Below are 25,695 nucleotides of genomic sequence, written 5' to 3'. Positions count from 1 at the left end.
GGCCTGGCAAAGAATGCAGAGACACAAGAGATACAGGTTAACTTCTTCCAGAAATGAAGATGTATTAAGAATGCCTTTTATGTTATCATTGGTGTTGCCTAATGCACTCAGTTACCTTGCTGACTGATAAATTGCAGCTTTACTATTAATATTTATTAGTAGGAGCTACTAATAGTTTATATGGAGGTTTCTCAAAGCCAGTCTTCTCTGTAGTTAATACACATGCTGAAATCGCTTCCAAAGCAGTGAAAGGCCACTCCTGCTACTGCTGAGAATAGACTTGATAGCTATGCTGGTAGAATGGTGCCTGAAAATATTATTAAGAAGAGGAAAATCTTGTTTCAGGAAAACAGCATGACTACATTGTGCATGCTGAGGAAAAGCATTGCATAGTCTTCCTGGGAAGGCCTTTCCCAAGCAGAGCAAACACTTTGCTCTTGGCAGGTGGAGGAAAGCAGATATTGAAATACATAGACGTATTCTGCCGTCGAACCTGTGATTCACCAACAAGGCAATATTTAGATTTTGAGGCTGCAAGGAGAACTCCAAACGTCTTTAACAGTAGGCTTAAGTGTTACAACAGTTCTTGGAAGGCAAAAAGATACTGAAAATCCTGAATTGCTGCTCCACACATGGGAATGCAGATGTACCTTTTCAAAACGAGTATGAGGGTTTTCAGGGTGTAGGTACAGACCTTCTAGGCCCAATATTAGTGGGTTTTGTGGGGGCAAATGCTTGAGTAAGAAAATCATTTTCTTCTGTGACATCTGTATCTTAAAACCTGGGGAAATCACAGAAGGGCCTGAATCAGACACTTAAAATTCCTTCTGACTATACAATGAAACATGCTTTCATCTGTGAGTAAAGAAAAATAAAGCTGATCATTTGAATTCACAGCCACCACATTTTTTAAATATCTTTGAGTTTTCTGTCTTAAAGTGCTGTCATTTTTGCCTCCTATCAATTTGTTTTTCCTGCTAGCCAGCATTTCCAATGCAAAGATATAATGCCACAGTTAGAAAGCTTTTATTTAATGAGAAATTGTTTTCTAGGGTTTTCCCCACCCACTGCAGGGTTAATTTTTCAAACAGCCCAAGAAACTATCTCCATCTTGGTAGAATATGTAAGCCACCACTTACAAGAAAAATCTTTTAGCGCTTTGGCTAACTGGAGGCTCAAGACCTATATCCATGAAACAAGAATGTTCTTGTAAGCTCAGGGCTCTACTATGTCTCGGCCAGAAAAAAAAGACCATCATCTGTTTCACGGAGAATCGCCCATTTAGGCTGAAATGCAGATTACTGTCCTCATAGTCCACTGTCTCAGTCAAGAGATTTGACTTAATGCTTTATAGGCTCAACTTTCAGGTGTCAGTTGATAGAAGAGTGGAGAGAACAATTATTTTATAATACTCAGAATAGAGAATTGGATACAGCTTCTGTATACTTCCGTTTTGTTTGAATTGCTCTGGAAGACGCACTGTGGTAAAACTCTCATTTGTGAATGAATGTTTTCACTTTCTCAAGTAATGTGTGCATATACATAGTAATTCGTGTCTATGTATGTGCATATATGTGTATACATATATGTATGTATATAGGCATATATGTTAATTAATATATACATTGACACGTGACATTAATTAATATATACATTCATGTGTGTGTGTGTATTTGTGAATTTATTAACTAAATTTGATTTTGTGGTATTTCAAAACCCATTGATCACCCTGGCAAAGTTTCACTTAGCCTCCCTGTTGAGTTAAAAGTATAAAACTTCCTGTTTAGCTAATTTAGATTATTTTTAAAGATACATAGCACATACAGAGTTCAGAGTTTTTCACTCTAAATTACAAGTAAACAGTTACTGATGGATTGGATGCCAGGATAAGTGCATGCTAAGTTAAGAATTCACTTGTTGACCAATCAGCGTCCTTCCTGTGCCCTGGTTGGACAATTTTGGGTAATCAGACTTTTCTCCCACTTTGCATGTGGGGCAAACAATAAACTTTTTATTATCTATATTTTTATTTTATGTTGTTTTTATCATCTCTGTGTTTCGTTGACTGTGCTGTGATCTAAGATTATCTTGTACTTTTTTTTTTTCAAATAAACTTTCTTTTTCATTTAGCAGGCTCTCACATGCTTAGAATTAATCTTACTGTATATATTTCCAGCTTAGCTAAGGATATTATCTTGTACTATTTTCATTTTAACATGTTGACCTGTTTACCTTTTTATTCTAGTTTACAGTGTTTATACTGTGAAAAAGTCTTCAGAGACAAAAACACACTTAAAGATCACATGAGAAAGAAGCAGCATCGCAGAATAAATGCCAAAAACAAAGAATATGACAAATTTTATATAATTAACTACTTGGTAAGTGTTTCTATGAATAATTAGTAAATTGACTAAAGAGATACAGACAATATCGTGTTAGAAGTGAAGAATTCCAAACCAGCAATTTTGACAAAGGTCAAAAATCGAGTGAAGGACTCTTAAGAAATATGCTCATTTATGGTATGATATTCTGGATAATTGTTAAACTAAGGAATAGTAAACATCTGTTGTTGAGAATTGATTTTGAGAGATGCAAGAATGCAGCTTGAAGAGACACTAATCATCATGTCATTAGTGCTCAGTCTCTGCTTTAATAACCAGACAGGAAAATGAGATAGAGTAATGAAGTAAATTGAAGTCTAACTTGAATGCTATTGGCTTTGAGCTTGTTTTCAACAAACCTTAAGCTGGAAGTGCTCTTCAGAGTATAAATTAAATGCAAAGAGGAGGAAAATGAAAGATACATAGATGAAAGAAAGTGTTCGTTTTTAGCCTCCGGGTAGGTGTATGTTGCTAGGTATTAAAATTTTTTTATCTCAGACCTTCGAGAGTGTGCATGTGTGTGTAACAGATTTCACTTGCTGTCTTCAACTCATGCATATAGGAGCTGCTTCAAAAGCTGCTACATTCTGTTCCAGAAATAACTATTTCACCTGAGCTAGTCTTGTACCTTCTACATGTGTTAATACCCAGCTTATAAATAGGCATCTGTTTTACCTACTCTTTCCATTAATTTCTCTCCCTGGATTTTACTCTAATACTGAGAACAAAAATGGTATGTTTAATGTTCTGCCAAGCCCCTTCTACCCAAGATGGAGTGAATTCCCTCTGTGATCCTGTATACTTTCAATGTTCTGAGGTCTATGTTTTCTTTTATAAATATTCAATTATCACTGCTTTAAAAATCTGACCTACGCTTGCTGCACAGTGAAGAAAAAGTTGTCAAGTTCTGCAGTGTGGCTGTTCTCAGCTCCTCAACAGGACCAAACATTCACTTCTTCCTTGCAAGTTAACAGACTTGAATTTAACACTGTAATTGTTTTAAGTGATTTTAATAGTTTTGTTCTTCTCTGCTAGTCTTGCAGGTAATCTTATGTTTTCAGAACTTGGCATCCTCTTTAAATTGCCTTCTGTCTCCAGTTTGCATTCAGATTTGAATCTGTCCAGCTTTGAACAGGAAATTGAGCTAGATGACTGTCCAGCAGCACAGAGAACCATGTGATACTCCTTCAGAAACTTTTGAGACATGCAGGGAGGTCATAACATCATTACAGGCACAGTGGCTGTGTGATGTTAGTAAGCAGAATGTGCCAAAATAAATACAAGAGCAAGACTAATATTCATATACCTTGTGTATGCTGTCTGCTGAGAATGAACTGTGGCCTGTGCGCTTCCTGAACCACATCCAAACGTTGTCTGGGTGGTGCTGCTGGCGTGGCCATGGAACATGCGAACTGTTAAACAGCATGGGTGGTCACAGAGCACTGCTCACATCAGGGCCTTGGTCCTCTGTAGTTATTGCTGATATTCTGTACAGGACTTTGCAGAGTGACTTCTTATGCTAGCCTGAACCAATTCAGGTATTGATCACTTAGCAGCATCACTTGGAGATGCATTTTTCAGGTCCTTGTCATTACAGAGGATGGTAAACGTAGTTCAAATAAGATATGTCAAGCCACCAAAATGTTTTGAATTGGGCAGAGGGGTCTTCATGTGCGAGGTTTGTATGAGTGTGCTGCCAGTGCTTCTTCTGGGACATACTTTGAATGATCACAATTCTTTGCCTGGCTCTATGTGCTCTGCTACAGCCGTGTTTTCTTTCCACAGATTTTCAGTTGCCTTCCATGCTTTACCCAGTGGACTGTTCCTATTCTGTCTTGCTGATCCTTCAAACTGTTGCTGTATCAGAACTTCTGACATTTCTTCCTCTAAAGAAATAATTTTTTTGAATAAAGGATTAAAAAACAGACTGAAAACTCTGTCGTAAACACTTATACAATAGTTCACTATAAGATCTATATTTGCATGCTAATGTCACGTGAGATTACATTATTCATTTACATTAAATTTTTTAGGATAGTTCCTATGCAGTAAAACGTGTTTGCTTTCAAAATAGCCTTTGGTTAACCCTTTATTTTTGCACAAAAGAGACAAAGGTTAAAGGGAAGAGATTTAGTTTATTCACTGGGGGTTCAGTAGATTGGCCTTTACATGTAAGGAGAAATAACTTTCTCTACTGCACATATGTATTCTACAATAGATCATATTAATGTGATAGGATTATTTTTTTTCGAGCTGAGTCTATATTAAGTGAATTCTAGGTGTTATGCAATATCTGGTTTCTGTAATGACTTGATGTAGAGATTTTGATTCCTCTCCCCCAGCACTTCACAATTTACTAGAAGACATTTTTTAAAAGTATGTTACCAAGCTTTGCCAACTTCTCATTGAGTTTTAAAGACCTGTGCTTTGCATTGCTCTAAATGTAAAGGGGAATTATACAATTTCACAGACACAGACATGGATTAGATATCTTATCTGTTTCAGAATTTACTACTGAATTCATCTTGACTTAAAGTTGTAGGCATACAATTTATCTTTTTTTGTAGGTTTTCACAAAAAAAAAGCTTGAATTTTGAAAATATAACAAAGATCTTTCTATGCCAGTTTGATAATTTGTTTTCATCATAAAGAGACTATAAAACTATGTAGGTCTCTGATGATCAACATCAATATTATTACAGTTTTATCCACTTTGCTTTTAGGATATACACCATAAAGCTTTTCTATCAGCAACTGGATCTTAAGCTATTTAATTGGATAGTTCTTTAGTACAACCATCTTACAGACATTATTGTCCTTTTTTTTATAATTTTCCGTTACATATTATCTTCAGCAAGCACTGCGTAAAATAGTCATATTAAACTGGAACTAGCAGTTGCCTTTATTCTGGCCTTTTGTACTGAGAAGTTTTAATGGCTTTTTGTTCAGAAGTCCTGAGAGCGTCTGCTGAATGGCCTCATGATCTTCTGGCCAGTTCTTACTGGTGTTTTAAGCTGATGGCAGAGCTCCCATTGATTTCATTTAGAGCTGCAGCCTTGTCTTCCTTCTTCCTTTCCCTCCATTCGGCTTTTGGCCTCCCTTATGTTTTTAGCACAGATGTATGAATCAGTTTTCATAATACAAGTTACATTTTATGTCTGTGTTTTGGTAATTCCCTCCCCTTAATTTCTGATTTGGCATCACAGTGAGTAATATAAGGGCAAATTCCTTTGTAAATATTTAAGTAGTCTGAGACTTTCTATGTCTTCTGTCATGACCTACAAGCTGCTTTGATTTGTCTACCCCCATGTTATTGACATGTTCTGTTGCTCACAGGTTAGTGTTCAGGTGAGAGTATTAGCAGATGATCTTTAGTAGAAGTGGAAGCTATTTTTGTCATGTGCATGTATAACAGATTTCCTTCAAAAGCAAGTATCAAGATTTTATTAATAGGTAGTCACATTGAATTAGAGTGGAAGCTTTGCGATTACAGCTTGAAAGGCAGTGGGGTCACTTCCCCAGTGGATTTGGAGGTTTTTTGTCAATATTGTGTAAGCATGTGTAGTCCTATTTGGAAAGGCATAAAGTATGAATTGAAAAAGACCAACTGACAGTAGAAAGTAAAGAACTGAGCAACAATGCATTCAAGAGATATATGTAGGTTAGCTTATATTTTTTTTCCAAATAAAACTTTCAACCTGATTTTCTTGTTTCTGTGCCTGTGTTAGCCTGTGGCCCCATGACTCACCTTGCACAAAGAGCCAAGTGAAAATGGAGACGGAAGCACTTAGTGGTGCCTGCTGGAGGCCATGAGAGAACAGAGGACAGTATTAAAACTCTCTTTTTCCCAGCCCAAGGAACTGAGGTGGACCCAGACTGACAGGGTCCCTTCTGTGTTCACCTGGCTGTTACCAGCAGCACTTCAAGTACAGAGTATCCTTTGTAGGAAGCACGTATGTTCATTTTCAAATCAGCTAATAGCGCATATCTGTAGTATTGTAACATCACTAATATGAATGCGCTTATGACTAAGATAGATGGCTGAAAATGGTACCTGTTACTTACTAGAAAACTTATTTCACAAAGCCTTTACTTTTCCTCAAAAAGATGTTTTTTCCTTATTGCCAAGCCCTATATCATTGTTATTATCTGTTGAAGGCTGGGCGAGAATGTTTTGTTATGGGGGTTACTATTTATATTTAGCCTGTTTTAACTTACACAGCATATATTTTGTAAAATATTAAAGAGAAACCCTTCATTGTTTGGTGATAGTTCAAGACTTAATAAAGTCCTCCAAGTGGGGGAACAGTCCATATTGAAATGCATCCAATATCTATTAACTAATGTTGGGGTAAGACCATCTCTTCTGTGTGATAAAGCATCTCGGGTTCTGCAGCAACATAAAACAATTCAGATGATCTCAGTAAGGCAGGTGAGAAGGGCAAGAGAAGATTTGCAGGGGAAAGCAGCATCTGTTTGGAGTTTCTGAGCCCCATAGGCCTAGAAGACTATTTGCCTGTAGTTCAGTAACTGCTCTTGTGGGAAAACTGCTTGGGATAGCAGCTGCTGTTTCTAGTTTCTCCCATTTCAGCACTTCTCAAGTTGGGATGTGTTGCCTCAGTGAAGCACACAGATCTTCTCCCTATAGAATCTTTAAAACCGCACTCAAGTTGAGAAGATAAATTGTCAGTGAGGGAATTAATCTCTGTGCATTTAGATTTCATTTTGGAAGAAGAAATAATCAAACCACACACATTTGCGTGCTCTCCTCACTTTTCTATAGGATCTTCCTCTCTGAGGTGCACAGCAAGTATTTTTTAAAAAGTTGGTTTCCTTGAATATACAGCAAGGCCTGAAGGTTTTCTAATTATGCATTTTTTACTGTTTGAACTATTAACAATGTCAAGTCTATTTTTTCCTCTGTTTTTGTTAAGAATGTCTTGGGAATCTCTAAATATGATTGCTGGGAGTTCTTGCATCTCACATGAAAGAGCAAGGGAATTTGAATACTTAACAAAGACACCCTTGGTCCCAGATGCCCATCAAGCTGTAGAACTGAAAAAATGTTTTTAAAAAAAATGGAAGAGCTTTAAGAATGTTTCAAAGAACTCTTTCCCACCCAATTGCTGAGCTTCAGTCTCTTGGCACTTTCTTTGCAGTGTGATGTTATCCTGGTTATCCATTCACCATGCAATTTTCCAGTGACAGAAGATCTGATTAGCTTTTGCCTTTTCCCTTTTTTTCTCCTCTGAATATAAATAGATGAGGGAAACAGACACCTCTTGCAAGATCCTTCTCTGCCTTCTTCACAGAAACACCATAAAGAAAGAGCAAGCAATAACAAAGCTTGTGCATCATTTTCACATTTAATTAAAAGGTGAAGTTTAATATTGGTTGCTGTTTTGAACATAATCTTTTGTGCACATATATCTCAAGCTGGTAAGGGGAAAAACTGTGAGCATTTGTCTTCATTTTGTAGTGGTTGTGGGCCACTATCCGCTCATTAAGGTGTTAACATTAACAGCCATAGGAAACTGGTGTGCAGCTGGGAGAACATGTGGTGAGAGGTGTTAATGGCTTCATGTTATCTCACAATAACGGTGACATTAATAAGTCTCCCCTGTAACTCAGAGAGTTTACACACTGCCATGTAGCATCCCTGAATTAATTAGTGAATTTTTATTCTGTAATATATGATGGCATTATGGTTAGAGCTGTCTAGAGACATTTGTTTATCATCTACCTGATAGACAATAACAGCTTTGAAAATTCTCATTAAATTGTTAAATTATGGATATCTTTTCCTTCTTTTTCCAAACTACAAAGGCAATAATAACACTTGTTACGAAGGATGTTATTAAATATATGTATATTTGATACATATAGGGGTATATTTGAAAGAAATAAATGAGGGAATGATCCTTTTATTAACTGCCTTTTTGTAATGGAGACAAGACTGTCAGCTGTGTTCTTTGTGAATCCTTCACTGCCATCAAAAGTATGAGTTCAAAAATACTATTTTCATTACTGGTTAATTTGCTCTGGTTTATTTTTAAAGGTAGGAATAATAAGAGGAAGGAAAAACACTACCTAAAGATCACTGCTGGTATTTCAGTAGAACGCTTCAGCTTTTTATTGCCTGTTATTTGTATCACAGTCATGCTGAGAGTGCTTGCAATTTTGCTGAATGCTGCACAAATATATTGTGATATACTTTGTGCTGAAGGTCTTTAAGATATAAATAAACAAAAAGTAAAAGGCAGAACACCATGAATAGGTGTGCTTACATTCACGTCTGAGAAGAGGATTCAGAGGAACTGGATTCCAGCTCCAAGATCTGTGCCCTGGCTCATTCTGCCTTGCTGGAGTACTCTCTAGCTCAGTTTACACCATGTGTTTTTATTGACATAACCTTGTACAAGGTATAAACACTGACTGGTGTAACTATGCCAGCTGAAGTCTCAGATGTGATAGCTGCTTTGTTTAAGCAGCATATGCTGCGTGAAGAGCAAGGTAGGCACGTTGGATTGAGCAAGCGTGATGGGAACCTTGAGGCAGCGATAACATCCCACCTCGGGAACACCTTGGTAGTGTTGCAACACTCTAGTTTTACACAGAGCTTGGATCCTCTTCTTGAGAGCTCTGAGCCAAATCATCTTCCCAGATGCAGGGTGGGAAATGCCCTATTAGAAGACAAAACAAATTGTTATTTTAAAAGTTATTACTAAAGGAGTGTTGTATGACTACCTTTAACTCATGGAAGTAGCAAAGTGATCCAAAATAAGATGTTGAATGTGACTTCCCGGATGTTCTTTCAGTTGATATATAAAATGTGATGTGAATCAGGAAATGTTTTTTCTTTTCTTTTTTCTCCCCAGGAATTTGGAAAGTCCTGGGAGGAAGTGCAGTCAGAGGACGACCGGGAATTACTAGATAACCTAGAAGAGTAAGAGTTAGTTATATGCCCATTATGAAGACTTGCAAGACCATTATTGTTGAAAGTAGTTACTAGGAAAATGCTGTGCATAGTTAGGACACGGTTTAAATTCATTTAAGCCAATCAAATAATCTCCAAATTGTTCTCATCAAAGACACTTCTCCACAATGGGGACTGTAAATTTCATATTTCAACCACAAACCTATTTTTTTATTTGCCTGTAGCTCAAATAACAGCCTTTTGGGTTGGTAATGATGTAGACAAAATGTGTTGGTTTTTTTTTTACTTTTGTATTATAAAATGGTTGAACAGGTTTTGCTCAAATTTAAAAGTCCAGAGTAAGCATCAAAAATATCAGCACGAGAAAGAAATGTCATGAAAAATTCTGATTAAAAAAGTAACGACTAGAGATTAAAGCAGAATTTTGAAGGAAACTTGTCAGCAGTGCTGATGGAAGGTGACATCCACCTCTCCTCCACTTTCTTCTGTGGTCCAGACCCTCAGATTCCTGCAGAGGTGGCTTCCTTGGCCGTAGAGAATTGAATAAGCAAGAAGTAATTTGTGGCTATCAGGGCCCCTAACCTTCCTGCTTCCATCTGTGACTTGAGCTTTATTTTACTTGATTGGACCTGGTTGCAATCATGTTTCTATCTCTCAGCAGTATTGGGGATCTCAATGGATATGTTGGTAGAGTACCCTTTGTGTGCATATCTAAATGTAGCATAAATGAGTGTCTCTTTCTGGAATAATAATATTTCATAAGTAAATAACACTTAGAGTGAACTCTGCCTGGTGATTATGGCTTTGGCTGCTGTATTGAAAGATTAGAAAGGTATAAAATAATTTTAAAAGACCTTATAAAAATAAGCACTGTAATGCAATATTGATGACTTGCCAAACTGGATGGAAACTGAAGTTAAGATCCTGTTTGTTAATGCAGGTAAATTCAAGTAGGACTTACTGCCCGTCTGCACAGGAATTACCCAACAGTAACTGCTTAGTTATTCTTGAATTTGTAATTCCTTTTAGACTGTAAACCAGATTCTAGTAATGTATCCAGCTATAAATCCATACTGTCTCTTCCACCTCGTTAAAGTATTCAGTTTCTCTGGATTTATTTCTAATGCTGTGAGTGCAGACTCTGAAGTGCCCTTTCACAAAATGTCTCTTTTCACAAAATGTTCTCTTTTCTACTATTAAATGAATCTTTTTGACTCTTGATCATAAGAGACTGGTCTGACTGGGAAGAGCATCCTGTATGTGCAGTTTGCCTTTTCTGTGAACAACAAGCAGACACCACAGAAAAACTGTATCTTCACATGCAGGTAAGACTTGTTTTAAATAACAGTTCTTTCATCACGTTGGAATTAAAAAGTAGGATCGTAGTATCTTTAAGATCAAATCAGCTGCTGCATTAGAGTGCCCGCTGTGGTACAGAACTCAAGTCCTGTCTGCATCTGCAGCATCTGTTCTCTAAAATATGCAGAGGAGTCAAATTTTACATTGAGAGTGTGACTAGCTATTACATATGAGTGAACAGACTGGTACAGACAGTAAAGAGTTAGCATCTTGAATATTATAGTGGCTTGATGATTTAATACACTTAATGGTTAGCATCTCTGTTTCAGTTTTAATAAACTACTTAATAGGAGCGTTGCAGTTTAACAGAATATGAAAGTTTCTGATGAAACAAAACTTTTGGTGGTTTCATATATTAGCATTTGCATGTCTATATGCATATGTCTGTGTCAGTCTATGAAAAGCTGAGCTGTTTTTAACTTGGAATAGTAGAAGTAGTGGAAATAAGATATTTTTCTATTTCCTTTTTTTTTTTCCTCCAGAAATCACATGGATTTGACTTTCCTAAAATAAAGTCAGAGCATGGTGAGTAAGAGATGCTGTAATTGTCAGCGTTTGCCACTAGTGTGGAGAAAACCACATCATAATAATAGTGGAAAACAACTGTATCAATTTGATTTTTATTCAGACATTTAACTTTTCCATTATGGAAGCTGGTTTTGCTAGCTTACAAAAGAAAGCCAAGAACACTTTATTTTTCTGGAACTGTTGTTAGTGCCAAGGATGTGAGCTATTTTCTTTAGAACCATTGGATTCTTTTGCAGAGTAGCTTCTACAGATACCCATTCTATGTGTCCCAAATCTGGCTGCTGAAGCCCTGGAAGTATTATTATCATTATTAGTATTATTATTATTATTGTTGTTATGCCTGTTAATACTTATTTGCATATTAGAAGGCTGTGCTTTAAGCTTTGTTTGGCCAGTGTTTGCTTTCTGCTGTAGGGTGAGAGGAAGCAAGGTGTTTGCAATTTTTACATTAAAAGAAGGGCTAGTTCCCGTGTTTCCAAAGTGCTTGTTTGCTCCCATCTCTCCCAGGTCTGAACTTTTATCAGCAAGTAAAGCTAGTGAACTTCATCAGAAGAGAAATCCATCATTGTCGCTGTTACAACTGCCAGGAAAAATTTCAGTCTAAAGGAGCGTTGATAAGCCATATGGAAGAGACCAAACACATTACATTCCTGCCAGCCAGGTCTACATGGGATCAACCACAGTAAGGGCAAACACGTTTCTTCTAGCATTTGTACTGTTACTTCATAACATCTGTAAAACAGTAAGTTGAAAGTTCTGATTTTTGCCAGTGCAACAGTGCCCTGAGCTCCCCAGCTCTACTAGCCCAGATAAAATAATAAGTGCTCTTAAAACTACTCAGAATTAGAAATCTCTGTACTGTCGGAAGCTAAAATGAACATGGGATACTGCTTTTCCAGTTGCATCCAGGATGCACGGTCCCCGTGAGCTGTGTCCGCACTGTCAGGTCGGTACACGGTGACAGGCATACCTGGTGCACTCAGACCACCTCCCCTCCTGGTGGAACCAAGGTTGAGTCTGCACCAAAGTGACATCGCGAATGTCCCTCTTCTAGGCATGAGGTCTTCCAGCTGTTGGCTCTCTACACAGATTCCTGCCTGGAATGGGCTTTTGGCACATATTTCATTGCTAGTAAAGATACTGCTGTGGACATACAGTTCTAGAACCAAATCAAACCCCTTCTTTTGCATGTATAATGTAGCTATATGCATAATGTCTACCTAACATTTAGGCATCAAAACAAGTTGGTTGCTTATCCTTAGTTTTCTCCATAACAAATAGTATAACATAACACTGTTTCAGACTGTAAGAAGGCTGAATAGGTCTGAGGGGTAGTGCCATAGGTGGTAAAGCACAAGGATCGTTCCAACACAAACACCTCATTTCAGCAGTTGTGAGACAAAGCTGGATCTGTGGCCTCAGTTGTGACAACAGACAGATGAAGATATAGGAGGAAGGACTTTTCTGTTGCCAAATCTACTACATGACTCTTCTAAGATGTACATGCCAGTTGATATTTTTGGGTGTGCTGTTTACTGTCATTCCAGACAGCCAGACTTTTCTAATTTTTCCTCTTTTAAAATTCTAATCTCATAAAATATGCTCTGCCTCTTTCAAAGTATGTGACTATCTAGTAATTATGCCTTCTTGCTTTCAGGTATTATTTTCCTACCTATGAAAATGATACACTCCTGTGTACACTGTCAGACAGTGAAGATCTGATAACTGAAGATAAAAGTGAAGATGTCCCTGTTGTAAGCGAAGATATATCCAATCTAAAAGCCCTCAAACAAAGCAGCGTTTTAAACCAGCTCCTGTGTGAAGAGAACAAGAGTCAGGAGAAATTTTGACCTTGAATTACAGTTGCTGACCTTTGAGTGTTTCTTCTACAAGACAAAAAAACAAACAAAAAACAACCAACAAACAAAAACCAAACCAACACCCAACATTCACTAATATTGGAATACAATTTGATTCATAGATGTTATCACTGGGCAAATACTATATGAAAGTGTAAACTTCTTTTGTTTATCTTCCTTTAAATTCTAGCTTTATTTTAAAATTAAATGCTGGATTTTCTGCAGTTTGTCCTTTAATTTTTTTTCTGAATAAATCAGAATCTGAGTTCTATTTTAAGGCCATCCTGTGAAAGGCACAAACCATTGGGATAATACGTCTTGATATATGAGCCAATGAGTGAATCTTCTATGTGTTATTGCCGTTAGAGATCATATGGAAAAGAGCCTGAATTTAATTCTTGGTCTGTTACATAAAGCAAATTTTGCTATTTTTAACTTTAGACCCTCTGTATATCTCTATTTTTCATCATCAGTATATAAGATATATGGTGCCTGTTCTGAAAAGTGACTCAGAAACATCAGTAAAGCTCTGTCTGGCCCCTGGGTATCTGACTGCATGCAAAGCTGCCGATCCAAAGCCTAAAAAAGCGTAGGAACAATTGCAATCTTGATTGCAGCAAAGATCCAAAGAATTTGAAGTAGACCTCTTGTATGGTCATGAACTGAGATGCAAAAGAAATTATTTAGCGGATTGCAGACACATAAATCCAAATTAAATCCTCAAATCTCAACTCAGATGCCCATTAAAGTTACCATTTTTCCTTTAACACTGAACTTTAAAGTTCCCAAAATAACAGGCCTTCAGCATGTCCAGAAAGCGCCTCAGTGTTGATACGGCAAAGCAGCTCAGAGCAGAGGTCCTGCTAGCGTTATCCTCTGAAATCTTAAGAAGAAATTCCAGAGGTCAGGTTTGGCTTTCCATAATATGTACAACTGCTTTTAAAACTGGCAGCGCATTCTATTTTCTTCTTTAGGTCAGTGCAAGTCTCGTTTCAGTGGCCTTCCCTGCCTGAGAAGATTCAAAGCCATAGCTTTGCCTTTGCACAGACCTCTTTACCTGAAAGAGATTGCTGTCAATAAGAGTTGTTGTTTGTCATTATACAGTGATTGAGATCTCGACAGCAGTCCCTGGGAGCAGGGGCTAAAGTTCAAATCTTCACTCATGCTCTCCTAACCTTCCATATCCAGCCTAATCCACCCTGCAGTATATTTGTATCTGTTTATTTTAATTTGCATTGAATTTGCTTTCTCCTGACATCATTACCCAGCACCCACTAACACCTCTCTTTGCTTCCCCTTTCTTATTTTCTCTTGGGCCCAGGTGCTCTGGAGATAAGTTCAAACAACAGGATGCTGAAAATGCACTGAGGAAGATAGATCAGGCAGTTAAGTGCACAGTAAAATGGAGACAGAAGCAATATCTGACTCTGTCAAGAGCAAATGGGGTGAAGGTGGTTCAGCAGGTGCCAAGAGTACAGACAAGGGGGTAGTTGTAGTCATATGTCTGTGTTGCCTTTGATTAAACTGGTGCAAAAATTTAGGAGGAACAGCCCAAATATTTTTGAACTAGAACATCTGATCATCTTCAATAAGCTATAGTCTGTACTTCTTGCATTTGTAAATTTATTGACTTCATACAGTAATTGCAATGGCTGTTGCTGGGGTTTTATTCCTCTTATGTAATTTTCTTCCTAAGCAGTTATTTTCTTCCTAAATTAGGAATTTATTTCAGTCTTTTCAGTCAGATTCTTAGCTGAGGTGGGAGTACGAATTGATGGGGTTTACGTTAATGATAAGTGTCTTGAGCAATGGAACAAATCAGCAAGAAAACTATGGCTAAATCAGCAGCACGTGAACATGTTTTATGGCAAGCCCATCTCAGAAGGGCACATTAAGGGAAAGATAAAATTTTATTGATACATCATAAAGTTAAATTATAAAACATTTCCTAATCATGAGGAATGTGATGCTGAGTGAGTCACATCCCTACAAAATGAAAAAATAATGTTAATATCAGCAATATGGAATGACTGCTGTTCCTGGTTCTAACAAAAATTTGAAGTAACCTTTTATCAGTGTAGGATTAAGAGAATATCTTAAGAGAAAGTGTATAAATGATGTGGATTGGCTGTCTTTTTTCAGTACTTTATCAGCAGTGTATAACTGTTCACTGAAAATACAAGGAATAAGAGGAGTCAGATTGGGGTTGACCTTGTTACTTCAAATATGAACAGCAAGCAACAAAGTAGCTCTAAAGTCTCTGTATGTTCACAGAGAGAGCTGGGTATGTTTTCTACAGTGAAAACTGAGCATCTTCATTTAGTACAATGATGCTTCTAATCGATAGTTTGCTGGAACATACTGTATTTCTTCGTATAATGGCCACAATTTTCCCCAAGTATTCTTGTTCTTTATCTAAAGCACAGTCAAAATCAGCGTCTTTTAAAGGTGAAGTTGTCTTTTGTCATGAGTAGGGGACACAGTCATGACCATGTACACTGTGTAGGCTCAGCTATTATATGGGCAAATATGGTCTTCTAACAAAAGAGCATTTCTGGAAGCATTACAACAAAAATAGTGTTGCCATAAGTCATAGAATGGACAAAGTTGGGGTTGACAAATGCTCTTGAGAGAGTCAGATCAGGAGAATAAGTGGTGCTAGTTGGTATGGAAAAAGTCCAATGCACATTTCTTGCCATAATATTTCCTTTTAGCCAACATCTTGACTCCTTATACACACTCAGTTTGCTTTATCTAAAACCATCCCCTTGTTTAAAAGGACCTGGGTAAAAGGAGGAAAGAGGCTTGTGTCCTGCTGACGAGTGATTCCTCTTGTTCTTTCTACAAATACCTTCATTATGTCCTTGATACCCGTCCACACACAATTTATTCTGACAGTTCTGTGCAGATCTAAATTGACTTAACGAGTTAATGGTCGTTGAGTTTCACTTAAGACTCTAACTATTTTCATTTTCTGTATTACATCTGTCTGGCATGTTGTGAGGGAGCTGTCAGTGGCTGCTCTTGGCTGTCTGGATGGTAACCCATCTGCAAAACACTGAAGTGAGTCTCTGAAAAGTCTCTTTGGTGTTGTTATCTCTCAGGGCCATCACTGCTTCTGCATTCTGGTTAGATCTCTTCTAGTGAGTGGAATGTTTGCTACAGTACCTCTCTCCTTCTTCCATTTTACGTAGTGGTTGTCCTAAATGTGACACGAGAAACTGAACTGTGACCAGAAGAGCAGTACTTTTCATCAAGGTTACCAGTCTCCATGCTCAAATTCAAGTCCAGAGCGGACCCTGGACATGGTTCTTGGCCACATCTGCCATCCACTGCCATTAAACAGCAGCAAGCATCACAGCTTTGCTTATGACTTAGTGATGTATTAAATTATTTTGCATTATTTGCATTTTACTTATACAGAAGCAAAGGAGAATCAAAGGTCCCTGGAGAAAAAACTTGTTTTTCACAGGAGCAACATGAAAAGTACTTTGTTTCCCCAGGAGTTCTTTTTAAGCTGTGATGCTTTCTAGGCCTTAGTTACAATAGAAAGACTGAAGTGTCTGTGGTCAAATTATGCCCTCATCTATCTCTGTCAGGTATATCAAACTGGGTTAGATAACAACTGTCACAAGGAACAGGTAATTTGTAACCCTGGAATACATTACTGCTTCTGTGGAATAGTCATTAGAATCTGCTGCTGTAGAAATACTACAGGGTACAGTGGTTGCATGAAGAACCTCGTTCATGTAAAATTAATTCCTTTTCTTCATGAGCACTGAATGTGCTGTTCTCCCCAATGCTTGGTTTTTTTTCCTATTGGAAGTTTTCTGCTACTACGTGACTTCTTCCACCAGTGAAAATTTTAGTTGCTCCTTGAATTTGATTTTACAGCTTTTCCCAGAGTCTTGCTCATGAAGATACAGATAAGGTAACTATTTTAGAAAATACTGTGTAACCCCTTAGTTGAACTCACATTTGGTATTTTACAGCCCTGATAAATTCACTCTCTCCATAGGAAGAGTGAGGGAATTTGGATATTTACAACTGAAAATACATCAATCGCCTTTGCATAAATGTAGATAGAAATAAAAGCATTTTCCTGCCACAAATGATCCCTGAAACACAGTTCTCTCCATCTGGTTTACCATCCTGAAATTGGGAAGCTGCCTGTGTGTAATTTACATATGAACCTAATGTCTTAGCTTCCGTTATAATCAATAAATGCAGTCTATGGATCCTGGAGCTCACTCTCAAGTAAACACCTAAAACTTTATTCAGTTTCTTGCCCATAGACACCTAATGTCATCTGAGATGCTTGAAAATTCCTGGTCTCCAGCTGCCTCTCTGGAATGATGCTGCCCTCTCAAAGGTCTTGTGTCCATTCTCTCAACTGCATATGTGCATTTCCAATACCATGGAGCACCTCAGATGGCATTGACACATATCTAAGTCAAAGCAGCTAAATCCAGCACCTTTGGCTGGTAGCTAAATGTCTCTTTTAGGCTGCAATACCTGTAATGGAAACTTAGGCATCTGGGTCACATCTGTTCACCGCATCCGGACTCCCAAATTTAGTTACATTAATTTAAAGCTTTATTCTACACTACTATTGTGGAATTCATTTAATCTGAAGGTAGATATCTGCATAGATCAGATGGTTTACCTTCTGGAGTGGAGAATTAGCTTTGGTAGCTACATTGGAAATTTCTAAAACGTCATTCAGCCTCTGCCGCTCTGTTCTCACAACAGTTTTAGAGACAGGAAGAGACTTGGTTACCTTTTGGCACATATGGTCACAGGTTAAATTATAATCATGCACCATAGAAACCACTAAAATGTAGCAAAAGTACACCACAAAATATACATTATATATATGCTTCCCTGATTCAAGGAATCTCAATTATAATCCAGTGTTGAGTAGATGCATGTTAAACAGGAGTAGTCAAATTCTGCAGATAGATTGTGATGTTTGTGTTCTTCCTGCTCACAGACTTATTACATCTCTATTTTTGTGTGGGAAGACCCTCCTGAGGCTGAATATGGGTGAAAAAGATGGTGGAAGTCCATGGACCACACTGAAGAACATGGCTAAACCTTGACTATCCCACTCTTACCTTTCTAACCACATGCCAGGTTCTTCATTCATATCTCAAATTTTTTTTGGCGTATAAGCATTTTGGGTCAAGAACTATCTTTTTTCTTCTTTTTATTTTGAGCATTTAGCACGCATGGTTTAACCAGCTTGAGACCAGTAGGCACTGTTACAATGCAAAGTAATGAGATTGTAATGACATCCCAAAAAAAAGACCTATGGTTTGTGGTGATTAATTTAATCTGGCTCTTGAAATAAGTTATAGCAGTCATTGTACCACCTCATCATGTAAGAAAGCATTTAGATAGCACTTAAACTGGCATGTATCCCCTCAGGGTGCCTTTGCAAAGGAAAGAGTTCGTAGCTCTGCTCAAAACGAGGATCCAAAAGGCCCCAACGAAATGTGTCCCGTCCTCTGGCAGCTCATTCCGTACAGTGTGGGCATAAACCAGAACACCACAAGGACCTGGGTGTGAATTCAGGCTAGAGGGACAGCTGCTAGCTGAGAAATAAATTAAATTGCTAATTATTATTTGAAAATCCACAGGCTGGTGGTTGTTTTTACAAATTGTATATCTGACTATATTGGAAAGAGAGCACAAAGAGCCTTATCGCATCACAGAAAGGAAAAACATACTGCTCTTCATCTGCACTCATTGCTCCAGTGTGCCCACATGCAGCCCAACTCTTCCCACTCCCGCAGGGTTTCTTTCGCAGGTGTCATCACTCAGATAAGCAGCATTCCAAAAGCTCCTGCTCTTCCCTTTAGCACCACGAGGAGCCTGGGAAGTGCCAGTGGCAGCTCCAGTATTAGTGCTGAGCGCCTGAACACTGGGAAGCTGCAAATGTGATTCTTTAGTATAAACAAATGCTTCAAAATTTCAAACTGAGGGAGTCATGCAACGTATTTTTGCATCACTTCACATGAGGATGTATTGAAATCCCTCCAGACAATTACAGGCAGACTTTAGGCATCACCTCCAGGCACAGCTTCACTTACTATTGGGAAATATCAGAACAATATAGAAATAAATAATGCAGGATTAGCTGATTGCTCGTTAGAGAGTCTGTCTTTGTAAAGCGGACACAGCTTTGCCACAGCTTTAGAGAGCTTAGCACTGCTTTAGCATTTAGGTGGTTTTGGCGTTAAACTTCCAATTGTATTGTGGTCAGTTCATTACTCTCTGATGCATATCTGTCTTCATACCATTTACAGAAATATTGCTGTGAATCTTCACAAATATTTGACCAATTTTAATAAACCGTCTGATATTTTTGTTTGAATCTGGATTAAAAAAAGAGCAAATAAGCAAGGATGGAGCTTAGCATTTGTGAGTAAGGATCATGAATGTGTGACAATGTGTGACAACCCACCTGGACACGTTCCTGTGTAACCTCATCTAAGTGTTCCTGCTCTGTCAGGGCGATTGGACTAGATGATCTTTTGAGGTCCCTTCCAATCCCTGACATTCTGTGATTCTGTGTGAACCACATGGACCATTTCCACATTGATGCTGGACTGTCCCCACTGACCTTTAAAGATCAAGGAGATGGAGTTCCTGCTGTTTCCTGCTAGGCTCATCTAATTGCCCCTAATAACTGGTTTGAAACCAGTTACAGAGGATTCCAATCAATATTTAAAATGAATGTCAGCATCCTGCCAAGCAAAGATTTTCTACTATTTAGTTTTGTTTCCATCTGAAAAAAAAAAAAATAAATAATTCCTCAATGTGTTTGAGAGCGTTTATCCACTAACTTTCATTTGGGCTTTCTGCTGATTAAAAATGGTACGGTCAAAGACTCTGACCTCCCTTGTTCCCACTCTTTTATTCCTCATCTCTGTGCCTCGGCCACCATCCATCCCACCACCTCCTCGGGCAGGTCTACCTTGCAGGCTCACAGGTGTCATCGCGGTGTAAGCTCAGACTCTGGTCCTCCTGCCATGGGCTGGTAAAGTCCAATGAGATTCTAGCAGCGGCTGAAAGCTGAGCTGAAAAAGAAATAAAGGGCTTTGGGACTAAGAGAAGGGAATCTGTAAAAATTATGCACCAAGACTGTCTCAAAAAAAAAAAAGACTAAAATGAAAGAGAAAATTGGATAATAAGCTGTGGAAAAATCACAGCAGGGTACATCAAGTGGAAGCTTGCACTGACTTCCAGAGCGAGAGCAATGGCTAGAAGGTAAAACATTAAGGAAGATGACCAGACCACTACCAAACATTTTCTAATAAAAAAAATATTAAGCTAAAAATATCAGGGCAACATTGGTCAAAAATAGAACTGAGAAAACCAAAGTATCAAAGCGCAAGCAGCAGTTGCAGATGAAGACACATAACTGAGTGAAGTATCGGAATATTATCTGGAAGCTAGATTAAATATTATTTCAAATAGCCAAGGGTTTAATAGAGCTTAGTACATGTGCAGAATGTCTCCCATGCAGATTTGGGGCTTTGCAGAGGCAGGGGAAGGCAGTGAGAGCTGTTAAATATTTTTGGTTGGCTCTGGCCATGAAGTGAAAGGCAAGAACACATTTTCTGCATGTATGTGGGATGATCCATGTAAAAATCTGTAGTTATGGGATCTTGCAAAAGGACTTTTATAAATCAATAATGACAAATTACATACTAATCTATTGGACATAGCAATAGTTGAGCATAAAGCAAAGAGATGACTGGTGTCGTCTGTTGTGCAGGCTGTGAATTAATGTTTTGGTGGCTACAAAACAGTAAAGAAAACCTGGATTTTTTTTTTTTTTTTAACTTCAAAGAACAAATTAGTATTTTGTCCTTTTAATTACAGAGTTATTATGCCTGCCTATGAGAAGGCTACATCTGTCCAAAAGATCTAATCTTTTTTCTCCAGGTATTTAGAGTGGTCACTGCTCACTCTTCTGGTTTGTAACATGTTTAACTCCTTGACCCTCTGACTTCAAACAGCAATTGCAATGGTCTTAGCTTAGACACATGGTGATAAGGCAACCATCTTTTTAAAAAATGGTCTAATAAATCTCATTTTCAGTCATTGACTTAAAATGACTTTTAGCTTTAGCTCCTTGCATTCTATTAACTTGTTTTATTAATGATTTTTAATTTAACTGACGTTTTGTCTTACACTACATAGAAAATGGGAGACTAAGCATCTGCAAGCTGAAATGAAAAACAAAAGGCAGAAGCCATGTAAAGGTGGTACAGCTTGAGATGCAAGATTTAAAACAAACAAATAAACAAACATAAAAAGCATGCCAATAAATCCATATTTTTTCCCCAGAATAATCAGAAAGCTTGCAAAATTCTGAAATAGTTTTTAAAAACACTATTTTCTGAAATTAAACCTAACTCTTCAGGAATGGGAGACATTGAAAATACTTAGCACACAAAAAGTATTAGAAGGCATATTTACAAAGTAGCTGTAACTTGTTTACACTTGAATACCGAGGAATAGACAGAGCAGCAGAGGTAAAACTACACTGCCCTAATGAATCCTTCCTAGAAATTCTCCTTCCCCTCCCACCCTCTGATGAGCCCTGATATCTCACACCTGTGAGGTTTTGGGGTCCTTTGGCTCCCTCTGATTTCAACGGGAGTTGCCAGGAGCAGTTTATAGATTTAGTCACCACATGTATTCACTTCCCTTGCCGACTGTTGCAGCCAGTAACTTCAACAACTCACACTATAATATGTTTTTCTAGTGAGCAGCACTTGTTTTTATGACAAAGAGCCACAAAAGTCCTTGCAAAGACAGTGAGAAAGGGAAAGACAACTCTTCATTTTCTCTCCTCCCTTCTTCCAGCAGCTGGTGACACCACTTCTCACATCTCCAGCTGTCCTGCAGCCGGCTGCCCTTCCATCTCATGGCAGCTTGCCCTGTCCAAAATTCTCCTTTCCCTGTGGTGGTTGAAGGTTATGGCCTCCTCATTGTCCAAGAAGAGCCAGAAGGGTAAGAAACTCTCCCAAATCCTTCTTCCAGGTGTATATTGTTTATATTCAACCTTCTCCACTTTGTGGCAGAGCACAGATTTTTATCCCTGCCTCAGCAGGTCGCGGAGGGGGTTGCAGGCAGATGGTTCACTCTTGGCCCCCAATTTCTTGAATCCCTCCTTCCCCTTGAGGTAATAGCTAACACGACAGCTAAAAACACAAGTAGATAGAGCACTTCTTACTGAATTTCCTTTGCCCATAGCCTGCTGATACAGAAGTTCATACATGTGCGCAGATTAATTTTCAGTGAAATTTCTGTACTTCATGGCTTGGGTGCTTTGATACTGAGTTAAGCAGAATGGTTGCAGTTCCCATGACTGTTCTCTGGATTTGACACTATTCTCCAAAGCAAGGATTGCCTCTCTGAGCTGACCCCCCTCAGCATGGGGCTGCAGACCTGTGCGCATTTTGGTGCCACGTTCTTGCACTGGCCTTTCTCTTCTGTGGCAAAACAGCCGCGAGACTTAAAAATGTTTAAGATGAGGCTGCTCGTGCAGAAGATGCTTTAAACCATTTTAGGCAGAGGAAGATACTGGACCAGATTCCCACTCCCTGTGCAGCTGTACTAACTAGGCTCTCACATAGCAATTCTGCTCACAGCATGAAAGAAAGCAGTGAAAACCTTTCAATAATTTAAAACCAGATGAAAACAACCTCCAGGGGAGTCTGTGGGATCTGTATCTTACCTAGGTGAAATTTCTGCAGCCTTCATTCAGGCAATTTCGTGCTAGAAACAGCTTTTGGATGTAAACATCTTCATCCTTTTCTGCTGGCTCCCTGATTCCTATGCTGATGGTCTGGGCATTGTTTTAGGATGCTTGTCCCCATGGACTAGACAGGGAACACAAGTACTAACTCAGGGCTCTGTATTTCCTGGCAAGGGCAGGTACATCAGAGTTGCTACACAACATCTGAGATATTTTGAAAAGTACCAGGGGTTTATAAACATGTGTAGAGCCAGGTCCTGAGCAGAAGAAGGGTACATCAACATGGAGAAGCTGCGGCTCGCAGCAGTGACCAGAGCTGACATGCTTCGGCACTGGCTTGGTTACAGCACCACACCAATGCAGTGTGATAAGAAGTCACAATCTGGGGCTCAAGGCATCTCTCTTGTGTCAATGCTGTTTAACTTTCTCAAGACTTGCAGGTAATTGCTACAAAAGTAAAAAGCACACATGCCATAACAACTGCCACAAATTTGTCATTATTTGATTAACAAACTGCAGAGGTCTCTCCTGTCCTTCTCTACACAGTGTTTCTCTTCCTATTTGAAACTGGTTTTGTCACCGGTGACAGATTGCAAACTACCTTACCTTTAGAAAGTTGACTGCTCTAGGCTCTGCATCCATTACTGTCATTTAACACATTGGAAGAAACATAGAAACAACTGCTGCTTCCTCACAGCATGCTACAAATGAAAATCCTACCAAAAAATCAGATGTGATGTTTTGACAGCAAACATTGCTTAGTGGGCAAGGCTTCTGAAATGAGCCACTTAATACACTGGAGTCAGTGGAAAAACTACAAATAGCCACCTGCTTTCTCAAAATGTTGAATAATTTAAGTTCACAAATTCACTTTCACTAATCTTTAGAAAGAATAAAAATGAGTTTCTGTCCTTTGCGGGGAACAAAGAAAGTTCTACCTGAGATAGGCAAAGTGCCATCGCTGAAGTAGAAAGACTGAAGTGTGGCAACTTCCCAGGATTACACAGAGCAGGAACATTCAACCCTATTTTTTTCAAGAGGCACAGACCCCTCAGGAGCTTGGCACATGCAGAGTCACACACGTAGGACATGAATTTGCTTGTTCTTGTTCACTTTGGAGGCAGCGTCTGGTTGGAAACCACAGGTTTAGGACTTCTGGAAAAAAGCAAGTGACTAAGTTTGTCCTACTTTCTGGTTAGTTTTATGAAAAAACACATTCTGTCACATAAAAGTTATGTATAGGCTACGATAGGTAGATGTCTGTCCTCAGTGTCTGATCTAAAAGGACAGAAAGGGCTGTGGGGCTGAAAGGCCGTGTACCCAACTGTGCGTTGCTTCATCTTATCATTCCTGCTGCACAGCCATTTTTTTTAATGAAGTAAATGTTTGTAGAGATACTGATCTGGGTCACTGAACTCCAGTAATTCCTCAGGCAAGTTAGACCAGTAATATTAAAGAAGAGCTCAAGTGATTTTGAATCATTGATACACCTGATAATATTTTATTCATTATTTTCTGTGCATTATTGATTGCATCTTTTGCTTGTTCACTCAAATAGAGGTCAGTTGCACTCAGGAGCTGAAAGTTTGTACCATCTGACAGTTGGTCTGAAGGCATCTCCTGGCCTCCAGGAGATTAATTTTATCACCTTAATCACTGTGCACATCCACTAGTTTTCAGTGATTCCCCAAAATCCTAAAGGGAAGATGTGGACTCTGGTCTAGCCCCTACCCCCGTGTTTTCTTCAGGCAACGAGGGCAGAGGGAGCACGTAGGTGTTCATCACAAGTACAGAATTATTTGTGGGGATGGCAGCATTTAGAGCTGGTGCCATCAGCCAAGTTCCTTTTAGCATCCAGTATTTTTATATTTCATAATTCATTTTCAGGGAATAAATTCTTGTCTCTCTGACCCTATCCAACATACTTTCTTAAAATAAATTAGTTGATTTGGGGGTTTCAGAGTACTTTTAACAAATATTTGTATTTTTACTCAGATTGATAAGTCAAGCACATGCATTATTTTCTGCTGGTAGTTCTTTGTCCTTCAGCATCCTCTCAAAGCCCTCATCTCATTTTTATGAGGACACAGGCAGGCAGTCTCTCTCCATCTTACTTGAGTGTGCTGCAATTTAATGCAGGTCATGCAATCTAAGAAGAGCGTATGAGGCTGAGCAGCTGCATTTGCTGTTCTGCCTAACACTGAAAAGGCCTCTTGAGATAAGGGAATTGAAAATTTCTGATATTTCTGCCTTGTCATTAGAAAGGTAGTTTATTCCAGCCTCAGAAGCTTCCCACCCACAACTTCTGTGTTAGCACTTGGGGTTTTGTAGTGAAAGAAGCAGGGGTGGGAAAAAGAAAGCGTAAATGCAGTTACATTGGATAAAACCACCAGCAGAAGGGCAAAAGCAATCTAACACAATCTTACAGAGTAACACTGTTGTCTTTGCTGGCCAATTTACAGAAAGAAGGGCTGAAATGGAGTTCCTGGTCCAGCGTAGCATCTTCATTTATCAAAATGACCTTCCCTCCTGCTTTGGGGCAATTTGGGAAACGTTTTCTTGCAGAGCAGATTTTGAAAGTTTCAAAATTACTAAATCTATTTATCAGTCTAATCTATTGATATCTTTCTCAAGAGCCTTTCTGTATAAACAGTGTTCAGCCTTCTCTCTTAATTCAAAGAGGCTTATCCTATCCTAATCAGGTTTTCCATATGTACAACTTGGCAAGTATTCTATATTAAGGGATAAATTAACCAACAAACATAAAGAGAAAACAATAAATTCTCTTCTTTAGAGAGCTCACTGAATGTATCTCAAGTGTTGGAAAAGAAGATTAATGATAACCTTTTTATC

The 25,695-nt window shown here is 38.5% G+C and overlaps 1 protein-coding gene across 1 annotated transcript in view; it reads left to right on the top strand.

The window, feature by feature from the left end:
- ZNF277 (zinc finger protein 277) overlaps positions 1 to 13,335 on the top strand; it is a gene marked incomplete at its 5' end in the record, with an annotated part of 33,555 nt that extends 20,220 nt beyond the window's left edge. The window contains 6 exon segments of the mRNA XM_080347246.1: positions 2,246 to 2,378; positions 9,260 to 9,327; positions 10,547 to 10,643; positions 11,160 to 11,202; positions 11,713 to 11,887; positions 12,863 to 13,335. Coding sequence (XP_080203372.1) covers positions 2,246 to 2,378; positions 9,260 to 9,327; positions 10,547 to 10,643; positions 11,160 to 11,202; positions 11,713 to 11,887; positions 12,863 to 13,055 — 709 coding nt within the window. The 3' untranslated portion in view covers positions 13,056 to 13,335.
- Positions 13,336 to 25,695: the final 12,360 nt, after the last annotated feature.

Source organism: Nesoenas mayeri (genome assembly GCF_963082525.1).
Source record: "Nesoenas mayeri genome assembly, chromosome: 1".
NCBI classification, from domain to species: domain Eukaryota; kingdom Metazoa; phylum Chordata; class Aves; order Columbiformes; family Columbidae; genus Nesoenas; species Nesoenas mayeri.
The sequence above is the reverse complement of the archived record's forward strand: the minus strand, read 5'-3'. Positions and strand labels throughout refer to the sequence as shown.